Genomic DNA, 27,133 nt, shown 5'->3' with positions numbered 1-27,133 from the left:
CACACCCTTGAAACAGGTAATTGGAATGTTTTGTTTTTTTCTCTTTTAAAGGAAGTGATAGTGTAGTATAATGAACCGCTTCTGCACCTCAGAAGATTACGAGCCATTCAAATGCACTTTAACGTGTATAATCGTGCCGGACCACCTCGGGTGTTTTGACAGTTTCTGCTCCTGATACAGTCACGGCCTTGAATCGCAAAGAAAACGTCTGCATGCAGCTCAAAAGCGGGACACCTTAAAGAGAGACCACAACTGCCCTTTTTGATGCCAGGACGAAATTAAAGAGACGGTGGTTTCCCCTTTTGAATTCATGAGGCAGTTCAGTGACTTTTGGATCGTTTGGTTCCTGTTTGGTGGGTGTGACTTGGCCTCTGCGTCGGTGGTGAAAAGTCAAAGGAGGCGGAGGCATACAGTGTTACGTCATGAAAGGAAGCCAGTTTTCTACTGATGACTGAGCTGTTCATTTACCGCCTTAAATGATCCGACAAAGAGAATGTGAAACAGAGCAATCGGTTCCTTTCGTTTTCATATTGTAAACCCTTTAAACGTTGCCAATAATGTTTTGTGTACAGGTAATTTTATATTAACAGGGAAACATTCAGTTCAGAATTTAAATTGTCTCTTGATGTTTTACAAAACCCAGAGCCCGTTATCCCTTGAGAAATCACAAAGGTGGTGGGGGCAAAGCAACAAGAATGAAACCTTGAGTAGAACCCAACTGATATGAAGGGACCGCTCACATGGAAGCGGTCAGGAAAAGGGGTGGGGGGGCTGGGATTGAAGGGAGGAGAGGACAGGACGAGAAAATCAAGGAGGTACATTCGTACATACTGAGAAAGCATGCATGCAGCATAGACACACATTCCGTTTGTGTGGGAGTGTAATGTAGACGCTTGTGTCTATGTTACGCTCCCACACAAACGGAATCAAGCCCATACTTAGTGAGCACAACCAATGACTCTTCGGAAATTGTGTCACCAAAATGAATCTGCTCTTTTACAGTTATGACTTCACACCTCAAAGCAATAAAATCACCAGAAACATTAAGAGTTTCCACATGCTAAAATGTCTGCCCTTTGAATACTACTCGTGCTTTTAAACACGTCGCCACGAGGCCTCTATAAAGATGTCAACGTTTAGACGCGCTTTGCTCTGTCTGTCATCGGCAGACATGTAAGACAGACAGGTATGTGTCAGAGCAGCCGGTGCGTTAATGTCTGGCAAAAGCAGAACTTATTAAGAAATACTTTTCAGTACAATCACTAATCTCTATAGCATCTCTGAATCATGCTATAGAAATTGTCCCTCGTGAAGAATGTCCTCTGTTTGTGTTTAGATTCCTGTCTGCGTCAGGCAAGTATGAACTGTGGATGTGTGTCAGATAGATGATAAAACACTCGAGATAATTACTTTTCCTAAAGGATAAATAAAAGGATAACGATCTGTTGTATTTTATCTTTACTCCTCCCTTTTAGCTATGATCTTATCTTCGCCGGGGGACCAGAAGAGATTCTCAAGAAGTTCCAACAAGCCAATCACAAAGTACTTTTTGCTGCAGAGGGACTGATATGGCCTGACAAACGACTAGCTGACAAGTACCCCTTAGTCCGCAGTGGCAAGCGCTACCTCAACTCTGGAGGTGGGTTCCAAAAATCCCGAGTAGGACTGCATTGCTGAACTGATGACACATTGGTTGCTTAATCTCTGTTACAATGCTGTGTTAGCACTTTGGACGGTCAGCCAAGGTGACAAGGTGACAGTTCAGATACTGTTGAATCTGGTAATGTGAAACTGACCTTCGCACAAAGGTGTGTCCACACAAGAATGATTTCAGCCCAGTTTTCACCATTTGTCCCATAAGCACCTGAGGAAAAAGGTATTTTAACCAATTTAAAACAGCTTGTGTTTTAAGATATGTTTGCACGGCAAGAACTCTCCCCAGAGAGTAGGAACCTTCAGAGGTACTCCACAAGGACCAGGGTCTAAATAGTTCCAGGGGAAAGTTTTTACTCCCCAAACATTCATAAGATCAGCAGTACAACTATTGATACATATTAGTTTAACGGTACCCGTTGAATCCGTGCTATGTGACAAGATATTTTATGCTGGGAAAATGTTCAAGTGATCTGACTATAAACCCATCTAACCCACCCATCTCCCGAGGGCACACGGGGTTTATACATTCCACCATCTGTCGAACTTTGAAGACTTGCAGGCCTTGTTGGAATTCAGGGGGCGAAGCAGCATGAATAGTTGTCAGTGTTATTAAAGAGTGGTGGGGCAGCTTTGAGGAATGAAAACAGACCTATATTGGTTTTAAAATATGAAACAAATGGATTTTTATTTCTATCTCTTGCTGTGAAATGAAAGCATATTTTCCCTGTAAACTTGCTCCATGAATAATTTCCTGTCCAAACATGACAAAAGCCCATTCATATGAACCCCAACTGCATGCACACATTGCTCTGTGTTACACTTGGAGATGTTTCTAGGTGTAACGTGAATGTGACATCACGCAAAGATGCTGAGCGGTGGTAAAGATGCTCAGAGTATGTGCAGATGTTTTTACCAAAGATACACCATGCTCTCATGCATAATTCAAATGGCAAAGCCAGATGCATCCCTCCAACTTTTCAGGACATCGAATTACTGCTTTCCTTGTGGTCATCAGCCTGGTCTGACCTCCCATGATCAGAGACTGTTTTTAGCGTTCATTGTCATTGACATGACATGTGGATTTGTCTTGGGCCCCCGAATGTGCCACAGTTCGTTTAAAATTGCTGGTTTTGTTCATGCTCCAAGGGCTAGCGTCCAAGTGACCAGTGTTTTATAACATCTGGACAGGCACTACTGTGGCACAGTGGCACAAGTCAAAGCGCAGTGTCCTGGGGATGGGATCAAGATATAGGAAGGTTGTGTTTGTGTGTGGTTCTGAGTTTATTTGAATGGATTTATCAAAAAGTCGCTCCCTAACCAAACTAATAATGTTAAAACACTGAAGTAGGGTTAGCACTGAAAGTTGAAAGACCTGCAAATATATCAGTTACTTTAAATTTACAATAGAAAATTTGTCCACACACACAGTGATAACAAGCCCATGCTTTATGCTTTCTTTCCTGCAACTGCAGTGAGAATATCTGATACTGTTTCATGTGGATTATTCAATAAAAAGATAGGATCAAAATGGCATTCACTTCCCGGCTTTTTCCCCAGGATCTGTGTAGCCGGGACAACAACGGGATATGCATAAAATGTCATAATGTCCTCTTAACGTTTTCTCATTCCTGCTTTTTAGATTATGTCATGTCTATCCATCGACTTGTTTACAGTGTCTGAGGCTTTTCTTTAAATGAGGGGATGCAAAACGCCGCACACCAGCGACATAGCCAAACCCTGCAATCTGTTACTGCGGTCAGAGTCCTTGAGCAGCAGAAGAAGAAAGAGGTGGAAACTCGAGCAGACTATGCCATGAGAATATACTTTTAGGGTGTGTGAGATACTCGCGCACGCAAATCCAGAGGCTCAGCTAGCAGTAGGTTGTGAAATGGTCATAACGTATAGTTTGCAGCTTTCTTACTAGCCAGTATTGTACTCCCGTCTATCTACAGACTGTGGGAAGAGAAAGTCCCTGCCCATTTCTTGTGTGCTTGTGATTATTGCCAAAAATCACCCTTTGTGTACGGGGTCCAGGCTTCCAAGTGCGAAGTCTTTAGACCACAGGGCCAGCAGATGTAGTTTAAATATCGCCAACAGCCTGCCAGTTGTGTATGACCTTGTAAACATCTCTCACCCTATACTTTACGGCTGGATATGCGTTTCACACTGTTTACTACTTGCAGGTATAATTGGCTATGCCCCGTACGTAAACAGAATCGTTTCACAGTGGAACCTCCACGACAATGATGACGACCAGCTCTTCTACACAAAGATATACTTGGACCCATTACAACGGGTGAGTGCCTTCCGTCAAGGCCAGCGTTTGATCTGAGGACATGTGGTTGACCGAATTTTGTCTGCGTTCGTGTCTTACAGGAAACTCTCAATATGACTTTGGACCACAAGTGCCAGATTTTCCAGAATCTGAATGGAGCTGTTGGTAAGAAATCAAAAGAACTGAATTCTATAATTAAATTTCCTACTTTATCTGTATATTTCAGACTCAGTGAAATATGAACACTTTGCACATATGGTTTTTACCCTCTAACGTAAACCAACATTGTGTATTTTTTTTTTCTGCCCCAGTTACTTTCAGAGAACTTAAAGGCTACGTAATTTATGTGGTATAACCATGGCTTTTCCCATTCAAGTCAGTTTTCATCACCTAGCCTGAAATGGTGTCGTGTTCCCCATTTTGACAGACGAGGTGCTTCTCAAGTTCGGAACGGACCGCGTAAGAGTTAGAAACACGGTGTACGACTCTCTGCCAGTGGTCGTCCATGGCAATGGAAACACTAAAGTGAGTAAGAAATTATGAGCACAACTAAACTGTCGACTTACGGCACAGAATAGATACTTTTAAGTTAATTACCCTCATCTCTGACGCTAGTTTTTGGATTGAATTATGGAACGATTACATTTGCAGATGAGTTTCTGTTGGTCTGTGCCTTTCAGATTTGTTTCCAACTAAAATCCATCATAAAGATTACTTTTCAATGTCTGAATTCCAACACACATATATATAGTGTTGATGTGATACTTGCCAGTAACATGTCTCATTAAAGTGAGTTCATTATTCAGTGGAGGACAAAGTTCTGGCCAAAACCAGCCTACAATGTTTTCTGTCCACATATTTCCCATGTGCCATCACTCTCTATACATTAGTGCGATAGGCTAAGTAAAGCTAAAAATCAGGAGTCCTGTGTATACTGCTCTCAGTCTGTGGCGTTGTCCTTCCCCTAACTCATCACATGTCCCGTTGTGCCGCCAGCTGCCTCTGTCTGGTCTTCCTTGGTAGTGAACCAAACCCACCAAACTATTGAGTCATTCTTCCCTGAGGCCTTAACAGCTGGAAGAGAAACTCTAAATGGTAGAGAGCAGAAGCCATGTCCTAGCAGTGGTTTCTAATGTTGGTGTTGCCTAGCTGGATGTCTGACCGTCGGTTTATTAATATTTTCCAGCTGTTGAGCCAAGATCACTCCTGTGACAAGTACATGATCACAGTGTTAATGTCTGCAATAACAGATCTGTAACAGAGTAGCATTGAGGAAATTAGGTCTTCCCATAAAATATGCGCTAAATACAGAGCCGATACAAGACGTTGAAATTTATGAAGAATTCCGAGAAGAGAGAGTGATTACCCTGATCTCAGAGTCATTAGAAGAGACATTGTAACCCTGAGGCTATTGAACTGGAAATGATTCTGCCCAGTCATCCTTACAGTCCTACAATAAATCTGACTTTCCACAGCTGTATTTCAGTGTAGGATTTTCAGAAGACATTATGTTTTAAAGGGAACATGTGAAAAATGTAATGGCTCTCAAACTTTATTATGTGTACCCACTGTATCTAGGGAGTGTGTCAAGAAGCTATTCAGGCTTGCAGCCCATTTAAGACGTCATAAGGATAGGGATAAGACCCAACCCGTGGATGGTTGAAGAGTGTATGGTTGACCTCTGGTTTTGTTATAAGTCACCCTGGTTATACCAATATGGCTTGGGTTTCCTGTGCCCACTTGTTTGCTTTGAAAGTTACAAACACTGAAATCAGCTGCTTGGAAACAAAGCTAAAAACACAAGTATACAAGCACTATCGAATGAATGCTTTACTGTGTTGAGTGATCTCTGCTGAAACATAAAAGATTCATTCACCCACTCTGAATGTTTTTCTTTACAGATGTACTTGAACTACCTGGCCAACTATGTTCCCAATGCTTGGAACTATGAACATGGCTGTGGCCACTGTGATGACGATCTTGTGGACTTGTCTCAGTTGCAAGTAAGTGATCCAAATCAAGTAGTTTTCTGTCCATTTGCCAGCCCTTGAGTCTGTTTTGAAACTGCTGCTGTGCCTGTGATTCCTGTGGACACAGGGAATAATGAAACATATCCCGGTCTTCCAGTGTAAACCATCCACCTATCAGTGACTGTCTAGACTGTCTTGTCCTTTTTCAAAAGATAAGCGACACCGTCGTTGCTGCACACTCTGTTTCCAACAATAATAGGTTATGTGCCCATTCGTCTTTTTGGACCCTTTTAAAAGTGCAAGGGGGAACTACTTGGGGAAAAGGAAGCCCTGCACTGCTGTGGTGCAGGATATGGCTTCTGAGGTTTTCAGAAGGGCTCATTTAAAGGGGTGTCACTGTCGACCAGCCTAGCTTTTAGTGGGCTCTACAGTATGGGTTTTATCCACAATAGTAAGTTATAGCGGTTACGCTGAAAATTTGCCACGGAGTTCAGCCAAGGCTGGCAATGTATAGACAGCAGGAATGGCAGGCACTAGGAAATGTCTGGCTGTGTGGCTCCGTCTGTCAAGAATGAAACCAAAGTGTATTTGTCTCTCTGTGGGTCGGGCATTGAAGCAAATACAAGATCTCAGACAATGCTTGTTTTTATTTAGACTGTTTTCTAAGAAAAATTAAAGTTGTCTCTTCAGTAACATCAAGCTCTTCAGACTAGACAAACATCACAATGTCTGTCATAAAATGTAACAGACAGAAATCCCTTCAGATTTACTGTAATGCCACGGGCTTCATAAATAAATAAGCCTCAGTAGTTTGACTGGAGCTGATTCAGCACAAACACAGCTACATGAAAGGCATCTCTGTGAAAGCTGCCCCTGGGTGACCTTTCATAATGAATACAGAAAACATTACTTCTCAATAATGGGCAAGTTAGTTAAGGCATTTCATTTCACTATGCTGCCCTGTGTGTTGGGACGGAGGCCTCTGGAAGAGCAGGTCACAGGGAAACACTAAACATACTGTGTCCAGGCCTTTCTTGTGGCGTAAAGCCTGTCCTTTGTGTTACTTTGGTTTTGGGATTGAACCGAAGGCCATGCAAAGACACTGCGAGTGTTACACCACGAGCCAGACCACTTCACTGCCTACTGCCTTACAAATGTCTAGGTGTTGCTTCTCACGGCCACAATAAATGCTTTTATTTGGCTCCTCGCTGCCCTTTTGCAACTCCTTTCACTTTTTTTTTTCTGTCTGTCCACTGTCTTGCTGAAACAATTTAAGCTCACTGTGGCTTGATGCACGACTTTTCCTTCTTGTGCCTAAAACACAGTCTTTGCGGAACTTGCAAATTAGATGGTTCTGCTCGGATCCCTTTTCATCCTTGGCCCAGACCTTTGCAGTGAACTGGTCAGGAGGATCAGGAGTCCAGACGGAGCTGTGTGGGCTGGATGAGTGTCATGGGAAAATCTTTCCTTCTCTCTTTATGTCTTGCTTTACTTCTTGCTATATCTTCTTTGTCCTTACTGTCTGAGCAGTCCTTTTGGGCATGAGTTTAATATCTTTAGTGGTGGTCTAGTCTGTAGAGGCAAGAAATTCCCTACAACTTCACGCACGGATCATGTTAATTACAAATGTAAATGGTAGAAATCTTATTTGAATATGTAGCACAGAACACAGCAGAGTATTATATCCAGGTTGCACTGATTTAGTAAGTAAGTGACGTTAAAGCAAAGACATCTGTTGCTGTTCATGTGAGTGATGAAATGTCAGACTCATCCGCGATTTATTTATAACAGCGGTGCATTACTAAAAGCAGTTGTTTTAAATAGTGCTAAATTGTCTGTCCTCTAATCCAAACAGGAATATCCAAATGTGTTGGTTGGAGTATTCATTGAGCAGCCAACTCCATTCCTTCCTGAATTCTTCCACCGGCTGCTGACCCTGGATTATCCCAAGGATAAACTAAAAGTTTTTGTCCACAACAACGTAAGTGTACGCAGCTGTGTCCTTCTCCATGTCTCTATCTCTGTAACACATGGCACCTCATATGCTGCTTCTAATCCATTAATATCGGCTCCCTGCTCAGGAGGTTTACCACGAGAAACACATCCAGAAGTTCTGGGAAGAGAACAGGAATGTGTTCAACAGTTTCAAGGTTGTGGGACCAGAAGAAAATCTGAGCCAAGGAGAGGCCAGGAACATGGGCATGTATGTGTCTCTCTCTTACGAGCCTATCACTTATCGGAATCTGTGGTTTGCGGACTAATATTCTGAAACCAGATGTTGGCCTGGATTAACCGTAAATTACATATAAGCCTCTAAAGCTTGCATTATTTCTATTTAAGAAATATTTAGTATTGAACAAGCCTAAATGTTTAATTTATTGTCAGTGTGTTACTCTCGAGGTAATGTGTTATTCTCAGCGATAGGACTCCTAGACATCCAGCTGCTCACTTTGAGCGAAACGTTTTTTTCAATGTGGTTGGAATATTTTCAGTTTGATATAATGCTCTCATTGGTTCTGATAATGTGTCCTCCCTTGGCTGGACCTCAGATACGTGTTGACATGATATACTACATAGAAGTTCACAGGTGTAATCACTCCCTCACGGAGAAACAGTCTGCTGTCATAGTGATAATTCAACCTGTGAGGCCTCGTCTCAGAAATCCCAAGAAAAGCACAGCCCGCCTAAAAGCACCGGCCAGCGCAGGCCTATAATGAAGTCTAGGGTTTATTAGCAGCCTCTAATCTTCCTCAAATCACATTATCCACTGGAGGTTCAAAGATACTCAGCGAAAGTCTGCAATTGAAAGTGACACCTTATACTTAAAAGCTGATAAATGTTGGTGCCGGTGATAACTTGCAAGTATTTCATTGACTGTAATCTGCTCTGGATTGACTATTTTATCTGCCACGTCTGTGTTTTTATTTCTTCAGGGATCTCTGCCGCACGGACGCCACGTGCGACTACTACTTCAGCATAGATTCAGACGTCATGCTCACCAACAGGCAGACGGTGAAGCTTCTCATTGAGCAGAACAGGTAATCACGCAGTCACTGGAACGGATTGGGGCCTGTTCAGAAAGCCTCCAAGGTAGTTGTTGTGATCATTGCACCGCTGGATTTAACCGTTTTGTGGCCAAACCGCGGGCACATTACAGCTGAGCGAAATAAAGTTTAAAAATAAGCTGCGCTGGCTTCCTGTTTTTGCCACATGGAAACACTGAGCGACTCTATTGCTCTACCCCTGAAATGCCACTTTGCATTATACAAAAAACGAAACAAACGTGCAATCCCTTTTTTTTCTCTCTTTTGCAGCTCATGACTGTAAAGAAACCTTCCCTTAAACTAGATGTCACTGAGGCTGTGGCATAGTGTTGTGACTTGCTGGAAGCGTGCAAAGCCTTTCTAGTGTATTTAAAGGCAGCATGAGAATTCTCTGCTGGCACATGGGTCGTGGGAGGAAAAGTCCAATTTATCTTTACCAGGAAATATTACCTTTTGCATACTGTAGGGGATCGGTTTGAATCCAACCAGCGCCGCGATTTATTTTTATTATTTTTAAGCCCGCACTGTGTATTTAACAGGAACAAAATAATGTGTTTCATTATGGTTTTGGTTTGTAGGACTAAAAGAATGGCACTGGAAAAATCCTGGATTGCTGTATTTCATGCAAATCCAAAGAAATAAACCAGATTCTGTTTTTGCAGTAGCAAGCCCTTGCTCTTATTTGAATTCAGCCCATCATGATGTACAGGCCTGGTTTGCATTTCCCCCAATCTGTTACTGACTTGACCATGATCATATCTTTCTAGCGAGATGTTTCATATGCATCACTGCACCTAAAACCACATTTTTTTTTTCAGAGACCCAGTACATTAGATGGTTGGCTGTCTGTGAGATTTCACTGAGTTTTATCTGCTCTGACAGAATTACAATCTCTCCACTCTGTCTCCTGCTTCCCTGCAGGAAAATAATTGGTCCCCTTGTCACTCGCCACGCCAAGCTGTGGTCCAACTTCTGGGGAGCCTTGAGTCTGGATGGTTATTATGCCCGCTCTGAAGATTATGTTGACATTGTGCAGAGAAAACGAGTGTAAGTCACAAGGCAAACAAAGGTTACACAAAATATTTTGCATGGCATTTTTAGCATTCACAAATCTGCGCGTGAGTGTTAGATCTCTTAGCTTGTCCAGAATCTTGATCTAACCTTGAGGCTAGTCTTCATTAAATCTTGTAAAATTGAGAAGCATCCATGTTTAGCCATGAACAACAAGACACGTAAGATGTTCTCATTATGAGCTACATTAGAATGCACATTTGAACAGTAAACCGTCAAATCTACCTGTGCGGTAATTTACTACTGACCAGCAAAGACTGAGGCTTAAAAAGCCTCAACTTCACCTCTTCTGTCAGACTGTATTTAAAATGAGTTAAAATTGCATCCAGATGGCACAGAGGAACAAACACTTACCACCACAATAGAAACCAAGACTTACCCACAGTCTACTGTATAATTTTGACCAAACAGACAAAAGATCCTGAACGAGTACACCATTTTGCCTTATTTTACCACATACAGTAGTTTTCCAGCATCTCCCGCACCTGTGTCTGGTGGGGGTAAGAGCAATAAATAAAGAAAAAAATTATAAAAAAAAAAAAACCTCTAGCATTTCAAGAATGCAAAGTGAGCACTTTCTTTCTCTGCGTCTTGTTGTTTTTAGGGGTGTGTGGAACATTCCTTACATGGCACATGTATACCTTGTCAAGGGAAGTGTCCTGAGGAATGAACTTAAAGAAAGGAACTACTTTGTTCTGGAGAAACTGGACCCAGATATGGCTTTGTGTAGAAATTCCAGAGAAATGGTAAGAAGGCACAGCGATTCTGTTTGGAGTTAAAGTGTTGTAAACCTACTTTGAATGTGTTTTAGCATTAGGGTACTTATATATGTAAGTCTCCTTTTTAAAAGCATGTATGCATAAAGACACTGTAAGTTATAATTAACTGAAAAGCACATTAGGCTCAGCTAGTTTATAAATGCAACAAGTCTAACTCCTGACAAAAGTCAACTGCTCAACGGAAACAAAAGACTGGCAAGTATGAGTGGTTTGAAATGTCTTTGTCTGTCATCAAGGCATGACTCTCCCCTGTTTAGTTTCCTCTTACGGTGCACTGAGGTTCTCTGCTCCACTGGCATCCCATCATCTTTCACTTTCTTGTGCCCTCATTGTCATGACCACAGTCAGTGCAATGCCTGGCTGGCAGCCTGTCGAAAGATGGCTCGTCTGTTACGTGCTCCACTTTCCGCTCGAAAACTCTTCTCCCAGCTTGTGTCACTGACATATCACCCGCGCTCAGCACTAAACAACTACCATGCCTGATCCGAAACACGGTGTACTCGCGGATTGCTTGGCCTTTTCCCCCAGCATGCCTTCTTCTTCCCATCTTAACCCACAAAAAACATCAGCTTCAGAGGGAACCTTGCTCCTTTTTCATGCAGGCACATTTCCAGTCCTACTATGTGTGTGACATATATTTCAACTGCCACTGTGTCTCTTATTCTGAAATAATAACTTCTGTTATCATATTTACATGATGCTTCTCCTTTATTTTAGACCAGTCACAGAGAAAAAGACTCCCCTTCTCCGGAATCATTCCATATGCTCAGGCCCCCAAAGGTTTCCTTTTGTTTTGATTATTCTGCTTTCTGAAACATCCATTTCCAATGGGTTAGCACTCAGAAGCCCATCTGAGCAATGGTTTACTTCATAGGCAGACTTGTGCTTGATCTGATTTCTTGGCACCAACAATGTAAATTCTATAAATGTGTAGGTTTTTTCGTATCAGAAAATTTTCATTTTCCATCAGAAATGATTTGAATATTGTAATTTATTATTTCAGATTGGGCCGTTTCACATTTAGAATACACATTTTAGTATTTAGTCTATATTGCTGCCCATGTCCTTGCATAAGCATTGAGGATGAATGGCAGCTCTTTGGAAATTGATGTTGATTATTTGCTTGTGATGAGTTTAAGCCTAAAAGCAGATTTGTCTCAGCTAGGAAGAAAAAAGTCCAGATTTTTTGTCCTGTTCATATAATTGTTTGCGAGAGGAGACCAGGCAAGAGAAGGTAGATTGGAGAGTCAGTGCACATGCAAGTCCCCTGTCCTGATGCTTTACCCTGAACAGCCATGCCTTACAGCCAACACATGTAATCAGCTGCTCCCTCTAAACACACCGACTGATCTCAGACTAGGCTCTGACAATTTTGCAAAGCATCTGGTCTAAATTGCAGCTTTCCGCAAGATGATTTTGTACATTGACAGTTTGGAACCCAACACCGAGAGATTGCAAAACCGCCCCTAATCCATCATGTTTTGTCTTATACAAAGCCTAGTCTGATAGTGAGTCCAAATCCACTCCCACACAGCGGCCTCCCTGTGCTTCACAATAGAGGGAATATCATTCCTGGATTCGCTTTGTCTCGAGCTGCCCAGCACCCTTCTGTTCCTGTTCTCCCATTCCTCTCCTCTCACTTCCCCACCCTGTCCAGTTCCCAGCCCACCGATCCCACCGCAGTCCTCCACCCACAACCCATAAATAATCTTAGATTATTTATATGGCCTCTGTGTCTGTTTTTGAACTTGATTTCAGTGTGTTTAAACACACTTAAATCAGACTTTATTCAATTTTTTTGTGCAAATGAAGCTTTTTAGTAGTTTGTCACAAGTTTGTCAGGTTTTATGCCGTGGTCAACCGCTGATGAGTGTTCATGGGTAGTGTAACTGCATGTATGGATGGATGTATGGATGTATGGATTCGTTAACGATCTCGCCTGTGAGACATTAGAGATTTTCTGCCACGCTAACCTTTATGAAATCGACTGAACTTTTTCTCCTGATCACTGCAGGGAGTCTTCATGTACATAACCAACCGTCACGACTTTGGGAGGCTCATTTCCACGGCCAATTATAATACTTCTCATTACAACAATGACTTGTGGCAGATATTTGAAAACCCAGCGGTAAGTCACAAACTCAAATTCATCAACCACACTATTTTTTTTTTCTGAAAAGCTGAGACAAACAACACCCACCTCTTAAAGTTTTTAGCCATAATGGATGGATTAGATATGTGAGATGATTTTGAAATAAAAATGTGATAAGGCTCCTGACTTCTTTGTATTTGGCGCTCTGCCCTGAGGGAGAGGAGATTAGCTCTGCGAGGTATGCAGGTCAGCAGACAGTCCAAAAAATTGCCTCTAATCCGAAATTCTTTCTACTTGCAGGACTGGAAGGAGAAGTACATTCACAAAAACTACACTCGAATTTTCACTGAGAACTTCCTGGAAGAGGTTTGTACTTGTACTGTATGTCTGCAGATCTCCAGGATACAGAAGAAAAAGAATGACGTGATGTTGCCCAGAATTCTCAACATCTGGTTTTAATATATTTATGGGTTTTACATTGCAGTCACTACATTTCCTGGTGAAATGTGAATCAAGTCTGTTCTCAGTAGTCTCTTGATGTATACAGTATGTGTGTGTGTGTTGCAGCCTTGTCCAGATGTGTTCTGGTTCCCAGTCTTTTCGGAGAAGGCTTGTGATGAAATAGTAGAGGAGATGGAGCACTACGGGTCATGGTCCGGAGGCAAACATGAGGTCAGTGCCATTAGCTCAGGTTCCCTGAACACAGAGCTCCAGAAATCACACTGCAGGTGCTGTACTGTACTTATTATTTTATTTTTTCAGTAGTTGTGTTCGCACTTGTAAGAGCCAGAGTATGTGAAAAATAATATTATGGCTGCAGATAAGTGTTTCCTTTCTCCTTTAGGTATGTTTGATTTATCAATTAATTTTTGGATCTGTAAAATATCAAGTGGCAAGTACAAATCCCAATGCACACATGCAGATTAGGGATGTCTGTTAACAATACTAGTATGGGTATTGGGTACAGAGACTGCAATCAAGCACTCATACTCGTAAAACAGTTCCAGTATAACCAGTACCACTTTACAGCAACATAGTGTACTTTGCTCATACTCACAGATCTTGGGTTACAATATGTAACCAATGTTAGCAATGCAGGTAGGCAGTTGCAGAAAGTGGCGGTTATGTATCACCAAGCTGGTCTGCCAAACCAAAGAACCAAACCTCAAAGAGGAGGAGGTGGATGAAGTTAGGAATTTTAATTGACAGGTTTTGCTTGAGCCTTGCTGCTAGCATACCTACAAGATCCAAAGGGATTCAGAGATTCAGATAACGATGAATGAAAGATAGAGAAACACTGAAACTTTCTTCCATAGCAATGTGTTCACAAAGTGACGGAGTTCATTTTTTTGACCTTCTGCTGTACTTTAAAGTGAGATGGACGATAGATGATTAGATAGGAATCACAGTAAAGATGAGCAGTGACACGAAAAAGTGGAAGGATGGAAATAATGTGTCATGCTGCCTCATAAACTTTGCTTTAGCGGCCACGTATTTGTTGCCTTGGATCGACTTTTACGTTCAAGCTACCTTTCATGCCCAATTGTGATTTTAAATATGACAGAAGTGGTAAGGGGATCATTCTTCTTTTGCTAACTTTAAATCTTATATTTTTGTAGCAGAACACATGATCTAGCAAAGAGACATATGATTAGACATATGATTTAGAGTACATAAATAATTGTATTACCATCTTCTCCAAATCTACCATTTAAATATAACAAAATAAAGAGTCACGATGCCGTGTTTTATTTTTACGGTGTCTAGTTCATGTGGCCTGGTTTATGTAGTTTGAAATTGGCCGGTTAATGTGTTTTAAGGTTTGCCTGGGAAACTAAACATGGACAGATACTGTTTTTGGGAAAAAACTCAGCTGGATGGGTCATTAAGCCTCATACAGTCAGACAAAGTGTGCAGCCTGTGGTTTTAAACACACATACAGGAACACCGTCATTATCATCATCACGTTAAAACTGTGGTAACACACTTTGAAGATGGTGTCGTTTTTTCCATTGTTAATCACGCTACTTTATTTTCTTTCCTTTTCCTCAGGACAAGCGGATTACTGGAGGCTACGAGACCGTGCCGACAGACGACATTCACATGAAGCAGATTGGGTTCGATAAAGAGTGGTTGCACTTCATTCGAGAGTTCATATCGCCGGTCACGTTAAAAGTTTTCTCTGGCTACTACACAAAGGTTAGTGTGACCTTGGTGAGAAGTAAAGGAAAGATAAACAGTGAACCCCACCTCTGTTTGCCTTAAATCTAAAGCTAATGGGGCCTGTTTTTACTTGTATGCGACATTCTTTGGCGAAATGTGAGCCTCAACAGCAGATTTTTCACTGGCGGTAGCTTGAAACATGCGCACTGACTGTCAAGTAACACAATACATATCTGTCCTTCATGGCAGGGTTACGCCATAATGAACTTCGTTGTAAAATACACACCTGGGAGGCAATCTTACTTGAGGCCCCACCATGACTCCTCCACCTTCACCATCAACATTGCCCTCAATAACAAAGACCTTGACTTCCAGGTAAGGAATTGTTTTATGTTGGATGAGTCACTGCAACGTTAGAGTGGAATGTCATCTGGATGTCATAAAATGTTAATCTCAAATTTTAACTTACATCATTTCCTCTCCAGTAATCTTACGGAGTTGTTGAGACTCCGATCAGCCACAACACTAAAACCACTGACAGGAGAAGTAAATAACATTGACCATCCTGTGACTATACAATGTTCTACTGGGAAACATCTGAATCCGGCATTCGTGTGGATGTTACTTAGACATGCACCACCCACCTAAACCAGACCAGACACCCCACCCCATAGCAATGACACTCCTTGATGGCAGCAGCCATCCCCAGCAGGATGCAGCCTGACACAGGCACACACACAAATGCTTTAGGAACAACTCAAACAACATGAAGAACAGCACAAGGTGTTGACCTGGCCTCCAAATTCACTAAATCCCAAACTGATCAAGTATCTGTGGGATGATCCACAGAGGCCCCTTCCCTCAACCCATAGGACCCAAAGGTCCCCACCAACAACATTCTGTTCCCAGACACCACAGGACACTCTCAGAAGGCCCATGTCCATTCTCTAAAGAGTCACAACTGTTTTGGAGGCACAGGTGGTCATAATATTATGCCTGATCGGTGTATGTAGAAATAGTAGATATGGTGGATGTAACCAACTCTAAAGTTGATCTCAGACTACAGGGCTTTGGTTCAATCTTCATACCAGATCATCTGGTAATGTGAGATGTTTCCAGATCTTAGACCCAAGAAAGCCTCCTGAATGTAGCCTCATCAGGATGGCGATTTAATGCGAGATGTATGATTTAAAATCTTTATGATTTTGAAGTGAGATGGTGCAGTGATCCCTGATATGGTACAATAATCTAAACAGTACCTTGTACGGTGTGTTGTGCAGTTATTAAATCACCTGTAATCTGAGCCTGGTTTACATCTGGTAAAAAAGCCATACTTTTGAACAAATGCACGTTTTTATGATTAAAATGGATATGCTGGAAATGAATCATGTGCCATGACTCAGCTGATCCATTTCCTTTCCTCTTCGCTGTCGTAGAAATACGGGAAACAGCTACCAACGTGTTGTTTAAACACTTACGGCAAAAAGCTTCAGTGATGTTTCCACAGTCAGACTTGAAAGCACACGAACAAATCTAGTTCGGAAAAACGGCTTTCCAACCGAAGAGATCATCATTATTTAACAATTTTTTAACTACTTTTTAAATTTCAGGGGCATACAATAATTTTTGTTCCGTCTCCTTTTTAGGGTGGAGGTTGCCGTTTCCATAGGTACAACTGCTCGATAGAATCCCCAAGGAAAGGATGGAGCTTCATGCACCCGGGACGACTGACTCATCTCCACGAAGGCCTGCCCACCACCAATGGCACCCGCTACATCGCAGTGTCCTTCATCGATCCTTGAACTATCTGACTACAGTGTAAATGTCTTCTGACCGTGCTTTGCTTTTTTCAAATTGTTTATTTGATTTTGTCATTTGAAGTTTCGTGCACCAGACTTGTTTTGCTGATGCAATTCTTTTTTTTTTTAAAGCAATTGCTTTAAAAAGATTGCATTTAAAAGAATCTCTGTCAAACAGAGTGTAAGGGAAGTGACAAAAGCAATCCACTTTAGATACACAGATTTGAAAGACAAATGCTAGAAGGATACAGAGTTGTGCCAGACTCCTGTTTGACTTTATTTTTAAGGTGCAAAACCAACACCTTCCCAGGAATTATCTGTACTGTAGGTTGTCATGATTTTCATAGTGCCGATTCAACGTTGTCATGGTAACCGTCATACATACACACTGGTAGCCTTGCTAGCAATTAGCTGGACCTGACCGAGTGTCTCGACGGCTTTCGTGTATCTATTTGTGTTTCAGGTAAAATGTCACTGAATGCATTTATGCAATGTTTAAAAAAAAAAAAAATGACTACTGGTGCTTATCATCATTACATATTTCTGCAAGATTTACTTCATATATGCTCTGTAAGTTAGGGTGTTTTTCAACCCTGAACCAGTCATTTTCATTAAGGTTTGTTTCGTGCCCAGTTTGAAAAGAAACTGTTTTTGTAACTTTGAGCACAAGAGAAAGACAAGGCAGCAGCATTCAGTTTGAATTCTGTTTGATTGAAGTTCACATATTATGTTTTACTTGAAAGCTTTTCCTCCTTTCTTCATTGCAAACCGTCAACTTCCATTTGCTCTGCAATATTTTTCTATCCGACAGATGTGTGTGACTGGATTTTGAAACTCACCAAATAAAGTTGTTTAACTTATTAACAAAATTTATAAAAGTCTATTAAAAGATACGTTTTCTGATTCATTCTTCTCATTATTATCTGCATCGTTCAAACGTCAGTAATAGGTGCATCATGATGCCTTTTCTGCAAACAGCATCAGATATTCAACATCGAGATCCTTTTTTTCCCCCGATTCTCCTGGCGAAAGTGAAACAATGTCAGGATGTGATCGCGGCTGCAGACAGAAATGCTCCGCCGTGAGTTAATTTTACAAGTCTGAACACGTCACATGTAGAATCAATCAGGCCTGCTCTGGACTGGAGTGCTGCTCTGCCGCTGGGAGCAGCACTGGCGTGTTTGGGGTATGGTGTGATGAAGTGCATCAGTGCAAATGGAGTTCAGTTTACTTTAGGGGCTGAATGTAAACATGTACATGTAAACCTGTGAATGAGGGTCGTAAAACTGATGACAGATAAGGAACATACGGAGGGTGGAGCTCCTCATACTTTAAAAAGCAGCAGTAGTGGTCATTTATTTGTATATGACTACTATTTTAATCTGGATATATAATATGTTTAGTCTCTTCAAGAGACTAAACATAATGTCAGCCTCAGATAGAGACACAAAACATTATCCAAGCTCTCACCTCCCTATCAAACTGCATTATTTTTTAGCACTCGCAGCCTCTGGAGATGTGCCTCCTCCCACGGAGGGCCATGTTTTTACCTCAGGAGGGTTGACTCCCTGACTAGGCGCACGTTTCTGCTCCCTGTGAAGCCAGCATGAAGGCTGAATGTCTGAGTAGCTGCTATGAAGCAGAGGCGGGGATTTAGGTCAGACTGGGGAAAGGCTCTGCGCTGCTGAAAGAGGCCTTTGTGGACATCGTTTCCCCTGAACTGCCCTGTGTCCAGAGCCTCTGAAAGGTGACATTGATTCGAACCAGGCTTGCAGGAAAACCTCCATACCAACTAAACTATCAAATTCTCACAGGAATGGCTTTATCAAAAGGCAGAAAAATGTTTTAGGCCTGATTTATTTCCAAACACAGAGGGAGGACGAAGTAGTGGGAGTATATGAAATGTAAAAGCAGGTTATTTTGGGTCATTTCCTCCTTTGCTTATTAAGAAGTCAAAGTTACACACACCAGGTCTAACCCAGTGACTACCCATGCTTGGGGTATTTGGCTCTTGGGACGGGAAATGATATCTTATACCAAAGTAAATCTGAGCGTGCCACTAACTGCAGGGCACCCAGTGGCAGCTGGTGATTTAGCCATCACCACAGCACACACTGGTCGTGACTAAACAAAGGGCTTAAATTAAGTGTTTACAATCATGTAAACATTTGAGTGCCTGAGGTCTGTCTGTGTGGTCATATCTGGTACGGTTCTATTTAGCAGAAATGTGTAGTTTTCAGCTCATTTGGTGTGCCGCTAATGCAACATTTGCGTAGTCACCCATTTATCACTTGGAGTAATGAATCCAACCTTTGCGACCTGGAATGGGCCAAGAGACATTTGGAACAGTCTGCACCATTTTCCTTTTCTTCCCCAAGATTATGACCACTGACGTGAGAAGTAAATAACGTTGACCGTCTTGTGACAATTCAATGTTCTGCTGGGAAACTTTTGGACCGAGCATTCATGTGGGTGTTTCTTAGACATGCACCACCCACCTAGACCAGACCAGGCACTCCCACCCCATAGCAATGACACTCCTTGATGGCAGCAGCCATCCTCAACAGGATGCAGAATGACACAGACACACACACAAAAACGCTTTAGGAACAGCTCAAAAAACCATGAAGAACAGCACAAGGTGTTGACCTGGCCTCCAGATTCACTAAATCCCAGACTGATCAAGTATCTGTGGGATGATCCACAGAGGGCCCTCCCCTCAACCCAAAGAACCCAAAGTCCCCCACTAACAACATTCTGTTCCCAGACACCACAGGACACCCTCAGAAGGCCCTTTCTCTGATGAGTCACAACTGTTTTGGAGGCCCAAGGGAGACCTACACTATATTAGGAAGGCTGTCTTGAAAGAAGAGAAAGAAAGAAAGAAAGAAAGTAGTGTCCAAGTTAAACAATATGTCAGTGTGAATTCAGTGTCAATTTCTCTTTTGGTCCTCTTTAGTTTTGGCCCCAGGACTGTGTACATGGAGCTAAATTAATAATAATTAATAAGTAACACGAATCACAAAACCTGAGTCAGCCAGCACAAAAACTTGTAAGTGGGTTTTTTAATAAAATTTGGACAACAATACTAAACAAATTAACCTCTACGAACTTAGCCAGTGGAATCTTTTAATTGTTGGTTTTGGCATTTTTTTAAATGGATTTGTTCACAGTGAAATATAGTGAACTAGTGGAATACTGAAACAGATACTGTGTGTTAAACAAATGTCCGAATAATTTGTGTGAATACTTCAGGGATCATATGAACGGGGCTATAACTATGCATGTGTATGTTCACGGTAAACTTACTGTAAACTTCTCAAATGATGTTTGGACAAGGGGGCGGAGGGGTGGTGGGTGGGGGGTATCCGGGTTCAGGAACAGTGCAATTGTGAGTTTTCATTTGTGGAAAAGTACTGGGAATGAAGAGTGATGCAGCGAGGGAACGTCCAGTGCAGCTGTGCACAGATGCATTTGAGTCAGTGTGCATGGTGTATTAGTGGGTGGGGAGGGACAGGGGTTTGTGTCCGTTCATTGCTCACGCAGTTCAAAGGAACCTTACATTTAATCAACCTCATTCGTCACACAAATGAATTTTAGGGAACAGAGCGTTCCAGGGAGAGTGTGAGGACGACGTGTTCAATTCAGGAATGTTTAAAAGTTTGAAACAAGACTTCCTCTGTATAATTTCCTGACCAGTATGAGTGCTCCGATACAGAGCTCCTGTTTCAGCATTGTTCAAAATGTGGCTGCTTAAGTATGAGCAATGCTCCTGGTGAGATATTTGTTTATTGAGGGTGCCTGCAACAACACTACTAGTTTTTGTCTTTTTCTGATAAAAACAACAGTTGTTATTGCAGATAATTACAAAAATTAAGTATTTAACTGTGTATTTCCTTTCTGATTAAAACCATACAAAGAAATCATCAAACACTGAGACGCAAATGAGCGTGAGTTCACAAAATAGGTGTTTTTGTTTTTTTCATTACCCTCTTAAAACCAGGGATTCTGGCAACAGCAGTAGCTCCAACACATAGTAAAAGTTTTACTGGGCTCTAAAAAATACCATGAGGCTCTAAGTATTTATAGTCCCTGTTATTGTATGTTTGAAATCCCTTATATTAGCCTAATATACACCGATCAGCCTCAACATGACTGACACTGGCAAGAGAATTAATAACACTGAGCATCTTGTGACGATGCAATGTTCTGCTGGGAAACCTTTGGACCTGGCATTCATGTGGATGTTACTTAGACATGTACCACCCACCTAGACCAGACCAGGCACCTCGACCCCATAGCAATGACACCCCAGCAGGATGCAGCCTGACACAGGCACACACACAGAGGCCCCCTCCCCTAAACCCATAGGACCCAAAGGCCCCCACTAATAACATTCTGTTGCCAGACACCACAGGACACCCTCAGAAGGCCTATGTCCATTCTCTGATGAGTCACAACTGTTTTGGAGCCACAAGGGAGACCTACACAATATTAAGGAGGTGGTCATAGTGTTATGCCTGATCGTTGTATATAATTATGTGACACAAAAGTGGATTTTTGAGGTGAGACAAGATATGGCGTACGTAATCCATACTGTATATCTCAACCAAAACAATAGTTACTATTACGAGCCTGTCATCATTCCTATCTCCTAAGTAAGTAATCAGATACAGTCAGAGTCCACAATACCAATTACAGCTGATTGTACGCTTTCGAGACTATCAGCACACTCCCTTTTCACCAGCCATACTTTACCATCTCAAAGTAAACTGGTTGCAAGTGGCATTTAGCCTAATTACACAGCAACGCTCTGTAAAAACAATCAGCGGCCCCACACTCCCAGACAGATATTGATTTATGGAAAAGACAAAAGTGGCATGGAAGATGGGTGGAGGATGGGGAATTGTCACAAGCCACAGGAGCTCCATTTAGAGGGATCACAACGTGTCTTTTATGGGCTATCTTGGAGTCTTCTGAATGATCTTTCAGTGTGTTTAGTCTGGTTTTGCTACTTCAGTTAGCAAAGCTTTAGAAATTGAAGTGCAGATGAAAGAACGGGAGCTTTGGGTATTTTGGGTGTGAGGGTGTGTGTGCACACGGGTATACGTGTCTCAGGTCAATACGGGTCTGGAAAAAGGGCAACAGGAGGCAGGTGTTCAGACCCCCAGAGCCCCCCTGTGGGTACAGACCGTCTGTGTCATTTCTGGAGTAGGCGTCAAACAAGAAGTACTGCCAATAGGGTACCAACAAATAAATCTTAAACACAAGACAGGTGCAAAGATAGACGGCGCAGGAATCAGTCCCACAGAGGAACACTTCAATTGACATGTGACAAGTTTTTTAGGGCACAGATTTATCAGATGTTGTTGCTGTTCGAAGATAGTGTGACATCATGCAGTCATTATATAATTCGGGACAGCTTTCACGTTTTTAAAGTGGAACCGACTGTTGGCAAGCAGAGGCAAATAATAAAAAGTCCTGATGTTTCTTTCAGACAGGCGGTAGCATAGCTTGGATATCAAATCCCGCTACTTTCTGGACTGTTTGTTGACATCTGTGGCCAAACCTTGTCTCTGTTATGCTGACATGCTGTCAACTTCCTTGCTTCTCAGAGTTAGTTTGTGATTCTTGGCACAGTGTTGGAGATGACCACCCACACTCACCATGTCCATAATGATTCAGGAGACCATGTCGGCGACAGTGGCTTGTAACGAAACTAAGACCTTAATACGTTCACTCTGATGGCCTGAATTTAGTTTCTGCAGCAGTGGAAGGGATTATGAATGATATGCTGGTGTAATCCCTCATATGATGCTCAGTGGAAGAGCACAGAGGTGGCAATGACCTCCAGTCCAGTACAAGCAATTATAGCCAACAGTGTCCTGCAAGACTTAATATAAAATTATGGAAAATCCATGGGTCAATCAGACTCTTAAAATTTGGAAAACAGTAATAAGAACAGTAAGAATACAAATTAGGAGAAGATACAGCAAAGTGGTGCGCATATGATACACATTTTGTTCCGAATAAATTAGACACTAGATTCAAAGACTGGACATATAAAGGAATAACTGCTTTATGTATGATAATGAAGGAAGGTACACTACTTAGTTTTGAAAAGATTAAAGAGAAATAGTCACTAAATGCTCAGGATTTTAGCGTTACTTACAGAATCAAGCAAACAGTTGTTTTAGAAGTGCATATGGTTCAAACAAAGATAGAGGCATTATTAGGTTATAAATATGAAAACACAATCAACCCTATATATTAAAACAAAATGGGAAATGGACGAAGGAAGAGTGGACAACAATATGGACCTATCAATGGAAATGTAGGAGCTCGCAGAGCTGGAGGGAGTTTGGTTGGAAAAGCCTGATAAGATACTTTGTTTTAGTACACCTTACCAAAAATCTCACTATGAAGGGAACCCCCCGACTTGCTGGAGAAATTGTGGGAATACAAATGCAAATCATCATGTTTTTTGGGACTTTCATGTTATTAAAACTTACTGAGAGGGAATACATGATGCAACACAAGACAGTTTTGGAAGTCATCTGCCTTTGGGATGTAAAATATTGTTATGTGGACTCATGCCTGAAGGATGGCCAAAGAGAGACAAATACTTGTTTAGCATGTTGTAAGTGGCCCTCTCGAAAAAAATAAATTGTTTTCACAGGAGAGTCTGAACATGTGGATGGACGTCACGATGAACATTTGCAGGACGGAGAGAATGACAGCTGAGGAGAACCACAAGAGGGACTTGTTTATTTCACGTTGGAGGAAATGGATGGAATATGTAATACCACGCAGGCCAGACTTTGACTTCATGAGTCATGAACAAAAATCTACCAGAGCTTTTACGCGTAATTGCACCAAAATATAATAAAAATAGTGTAAGTTTAATGGAAAGTATATTGCAGGAAAACCATTTTCTCAAGCTGTGTTTAATTTTTACATTCTTTGCTAAAACAGGAGAGAAACAAAGAAACTCAACTATCCAGAACAAAAAAATTGCTGTGGCCTGTTTGCACTTGTGTGCCAGCAGTGTCAAGACAGATCATCGTTATATTTTCTATTCACAGAAAGACAAAGAGTCTTAAAAAGTCTCGGGCTGCTGAGGTCCAGGTGATGCAGTAGGCAGACCTGAGGCCAAACACCTACCAGAAGATTCTCCCAATGGCGGCTCTGTCACCACTGGAGTGTGAATATGTGTGTGAATGAAAAACCTTGTGAACCACTCTGAGTACCACTAAGGTAGAAAACCGCTCTATACAGTAAATGGAGGACATTTACCATTAACCAAAAGAAAACAAAGTGAGGAATAACCTGGAAGTAAGTGTGAGGATTTCTTTTTTTGGTGCCACCTATTTATATTCTACGTTCACATGAAAACACAAATTGACATTATTTATATGTACACAGTGTGTATACATGGAATTTGGTACGGGTTACGCAAACAGCAGATTCCTCTTGGAAACTCTAAATACGACATTTTCCGTATTAAGACACGTGGGATATGTCAGGTTTTAGAAGCGTTCTTTGGACATGGCCCAAAAGATTTCTGCTCAGAAGGAAAAACTACAGCGACTTTTAAACGTTACGAAAGACTTAAATAGCTGACAACAGGATCTAGGATGTGTTCAGATATTGCAACGCAGACTGGTGAAAGAAGGAGTATGTGTTCACGTGGTCAAACAAGTCCATCACTGGCAGAGAACAGAAAAAAATCCTGAATATTACTGGAATATTCCTTTTCATCAGTCATGTACATAGCTCAGTAGGAATTCAGTCTTTCTAGGAATCAGCAAAGAAACCTGCATGGAAAATTAGGACGTGTCATATCACATCAGCAAATAAGCTTCTTTAAGAACATCAAACATACGCACAGGACTACTGGGGATTTCAACATGACAACCTGTTAAAATCACACTCGTTTTCCAGTATTTTCCCTCCATAAACTCGCATGTGTGTTAACAGTTGCAGAAGGCTATGTGCATTCATCCAGAAGGAGGAAGGAATCAGCGTTTGTCACATGAGAGCATTCCCATAGACGCTCTATACCTCCAAGTGCCTGCCTATCTGTTGGTATGATATAATTGCACGTTCCCGGTCTTGTGGCTCTTGTTAGATTTGTAGTTAGCACTTCTTCTTCAAGTCCTATCAGATACTGCAGGCGAAGAATCCCTCGGCACGGGTGTGTTTGTTTTGAGTCATCCATGTGAACCTATTGCCCCGCGGAGGAGCCAGAAGAAACACAGCAGCAGCAGACTGGCAATCTGGTGACCACAGCACATCAAGACAAAACCAGTGGTGATCCACCCTAATCCTTCTAATTGGCTCTTTGGCTCCAGCTTTAAAGAGCAACCACGAGTGAGGGATGTTTTTTCTCTTGGATACCTCTGCTGCGTGTACAAAGGAAAGCTTCCACACTGGACGCTGTGGTCGGTAGTTCTGTGCCGTGGCATTCTGCCTCCGTCTGGGCATCCTGCCATAACTCGAATTTTGCTGTGACTTTCACAAGTTTGCGCAAAGGGACGATGTGGGTCAAGTGTAACTATCCATGCTATACTTTTATGTCAAATTTAATGAGCAGCGTGTGAATAAATATAACAACAATGAACATCAAGTGCATAACCAAAAGAGATCCAAATTTCACTCTTGTTGAGATATTTCCATCTGAACTACAGTAGTGGTTCAAACTGACTGCTCCAAGCTTGCAAGGATCCTCCTCATGATTTAATAATATATTGCAGATAACTGTATCAGGGGCACCTTCAACCAAATCGTACACGACAACAAAATATCATATTGAAAGCAAACATTCAATTTGTTTCTGTTTCGGTAAGAGAAAATGAAACTGGTCCGACTGATCAAAAAATAACCTCAATAACCTCGGTGGCGGCAGGAAATGAAAGTGCATCGCCGCTACGTCTTGCCAGGTGCCGCTCTGAGTAATATTAGGGTTGGTCTGATAGAATTACAGAGCAAACCTGAACTTAGCAGTGGGTCCTCCGCGCGAGACGGCGGAGTAAATTTAGCCTCCGAATGTCAGGGTTTGATTGAGAGACAACAATGTCAAAGTCAAGTGGTGGTCATTATGGAGAACCTATGGGAGCCCCACCTCCCCCACCCCCCAGCACCAACCTTCACCCCACCTTCTTCCCTCAACACATAAACACAGAGGCCAGAAACCACAAGGAGTTGAGAAAGCTAGAAATCACACACTCTCTCTTGAGCAACACAACCTCCCAGGAATGTAAAGCCTGAGACCAGTTCGGAAGGTCAAAAGTTCTCCTTCTCTCTCTCTTTCTCTCTCTTCCTTCCTCTCAACCATTTTCTGCTCTAGTGCTCTAAGAACAAAAGATATCCCTGAAAGAAAATGTTATAAAATAAAATGTCTACACGCCTTCTGAATAGGAAGTGACCTTTTTTTATGTGGCAAAAATCCACATTATGTATGATTTTAAAAAAAATTATTTTTGGCCACCCTAAGATATAGAAACATTTGCCCACCTTTATGCACATACAGTATAACTGTAACTATTGCTCACATATACTGTAGCTCTCAAAGAGCTCTGTAACTGAGGCTTTTCAGCAGCCGGCCAAATGTTCCTCCGGAACTTGGCAGCATTTGGCTGCACCTCTTTGTTCTGAGCCTCTTACAGGCTGCAAGCAGGCACAAGGTCCATGAGGCATGAAAAATGAACCCTTGTAAAGTCTGCAGATAAAGCATCTCGCACATGCCCGTGACAGGCTTTGAGAAAACTCCTCGCTGAAGTAAAACTACACCGGTGACGGTGTCCACGAAGGACGGTAAAAAAGAGAGGAGGACTCTTCGTAACCATTACAGATTTATGTCTAGTGCGTGCCTCCGACACTTATGTTTCATGTACAGCATTAAACATGCAGAGTCTCTTAAGACACTTATATTTCACTGCTTGTCTTTATGCTGGCACATCTATGGAGGCCTATGAAGCAGCTGGAACAGCGTCTCCTGTAGATGGGGAACTCTTCTCTTCTGGTAAGGCCCATATTTTTCTGACAGTGCTGCAGGTGATCTGGAACATCCATTATCTCCTTTAAACTCCCTTTTACATAAATTTATTCTCAGACAACCCTGACCTCATTCATATGTCTTGCAGGAACAATTGAAAGGGTTTATGTGCATTTCAAATCACTGGGGACTGCGTATTATTCTGTACTGCAGGAGCTTTATAATTATTCCAACTAGAAGCTGCTGAAGATACATTTATGTGTATAAGCCACAAGAAGGCCAGATTT

General features: G+C 41.9%; 1 protein-coding gene across 4 annotated transcripts in view; it reads left to right on the top strand.

The window, feature by feature from the left end:
- plod2 (procollagen-lysine, 2-oxoglutarate 5-dioxygenase 2) overlaps positions 1-17,724 on the top strand; it is a 32,643-nt gene extending 14,919 nt beyond the window's left edge. For 2 of the 4 annotated variants that reach the window (XM_084566527.1, XM_084566525.1), the window contains 17 exons: positions 1,476-1,639; positions 3,840-3,952; positions 4,033-4,096; positions 4,359-4,456; positions 5,833-5,934; positions 7,757-7,882; positions 7,983-8,104; positions 8,835-8,939; positions 9,867-9,992; positions 10,621-10,762; positions 11,513-11,575; positions 12,810-12,923; positions 13,188-13,253; positions 13,455-13,559; positions 14,940-15,086; positions 15,300-15,425; positions 16,697-17,724. In XM_084566527.1, the coding sequence (XP_084422653.1) occupies positions 1,476-1,639; positions 3,840-3,952; positions 4,033-4,096; positions 4,359-4,456; positions 5,833-5,934; positions 7,757-7,882; positions 7,983-8,104; positions 8,835-8,939; positions 9,867-9,992; positions 10,621-10,762; positions 11,513-11,575; positions 12,810-12,923; positions 13,188-13,253; positions 13,455-13,559; positions 14,940-15,086; positions 15,300-15,425; positions 16,697-16,852 (1,939 nt within the window). In that variant the 3' untranslated portion in view covers positions 16,853-17,724. The remainder of the gene's footprint in view (positions 1-1,475; positions 1,640-3,839; positions 3,953-4,032; positions 4,097-4,358; positions 4,457-5,832; positions 5,935-7,756; positions 7,883-7,982; positions 8,105-8,834; positions 8,940-9,866; positions 9,993-10,620; positions 10,763-11,512; positions 11,576-12,809; positions 12,924-13,187; positions 13,254-13,454; positions 13,560-14,939; positions 15,087-15,299; positions 15,426-16,696) is intronic. The other 2 variants (XM_084566526.1, XM_084566528.1) reach the window with 2 other exon arrangements.
- The last annotated feature ends 9,409 nt before the right edge of the window (positions 17,725-27,133 follow it).

The sequence above is a fragment of the Chelon labrosus genome (assembly GCF_963514085.1).
Source record: "Chelon labrosus genome assembly, chromosome: 18".
In the NCBI taxonomy this organism is placed as follows: Eukaryota; Metazoa; Chordata; class Actinopteri; order Mugiliformes; family Mugilidae; genus Chelon; species Chelon labrosus.
This window is presented reverse-complemented; position numbering and strand designations above follow the sequence as displayed.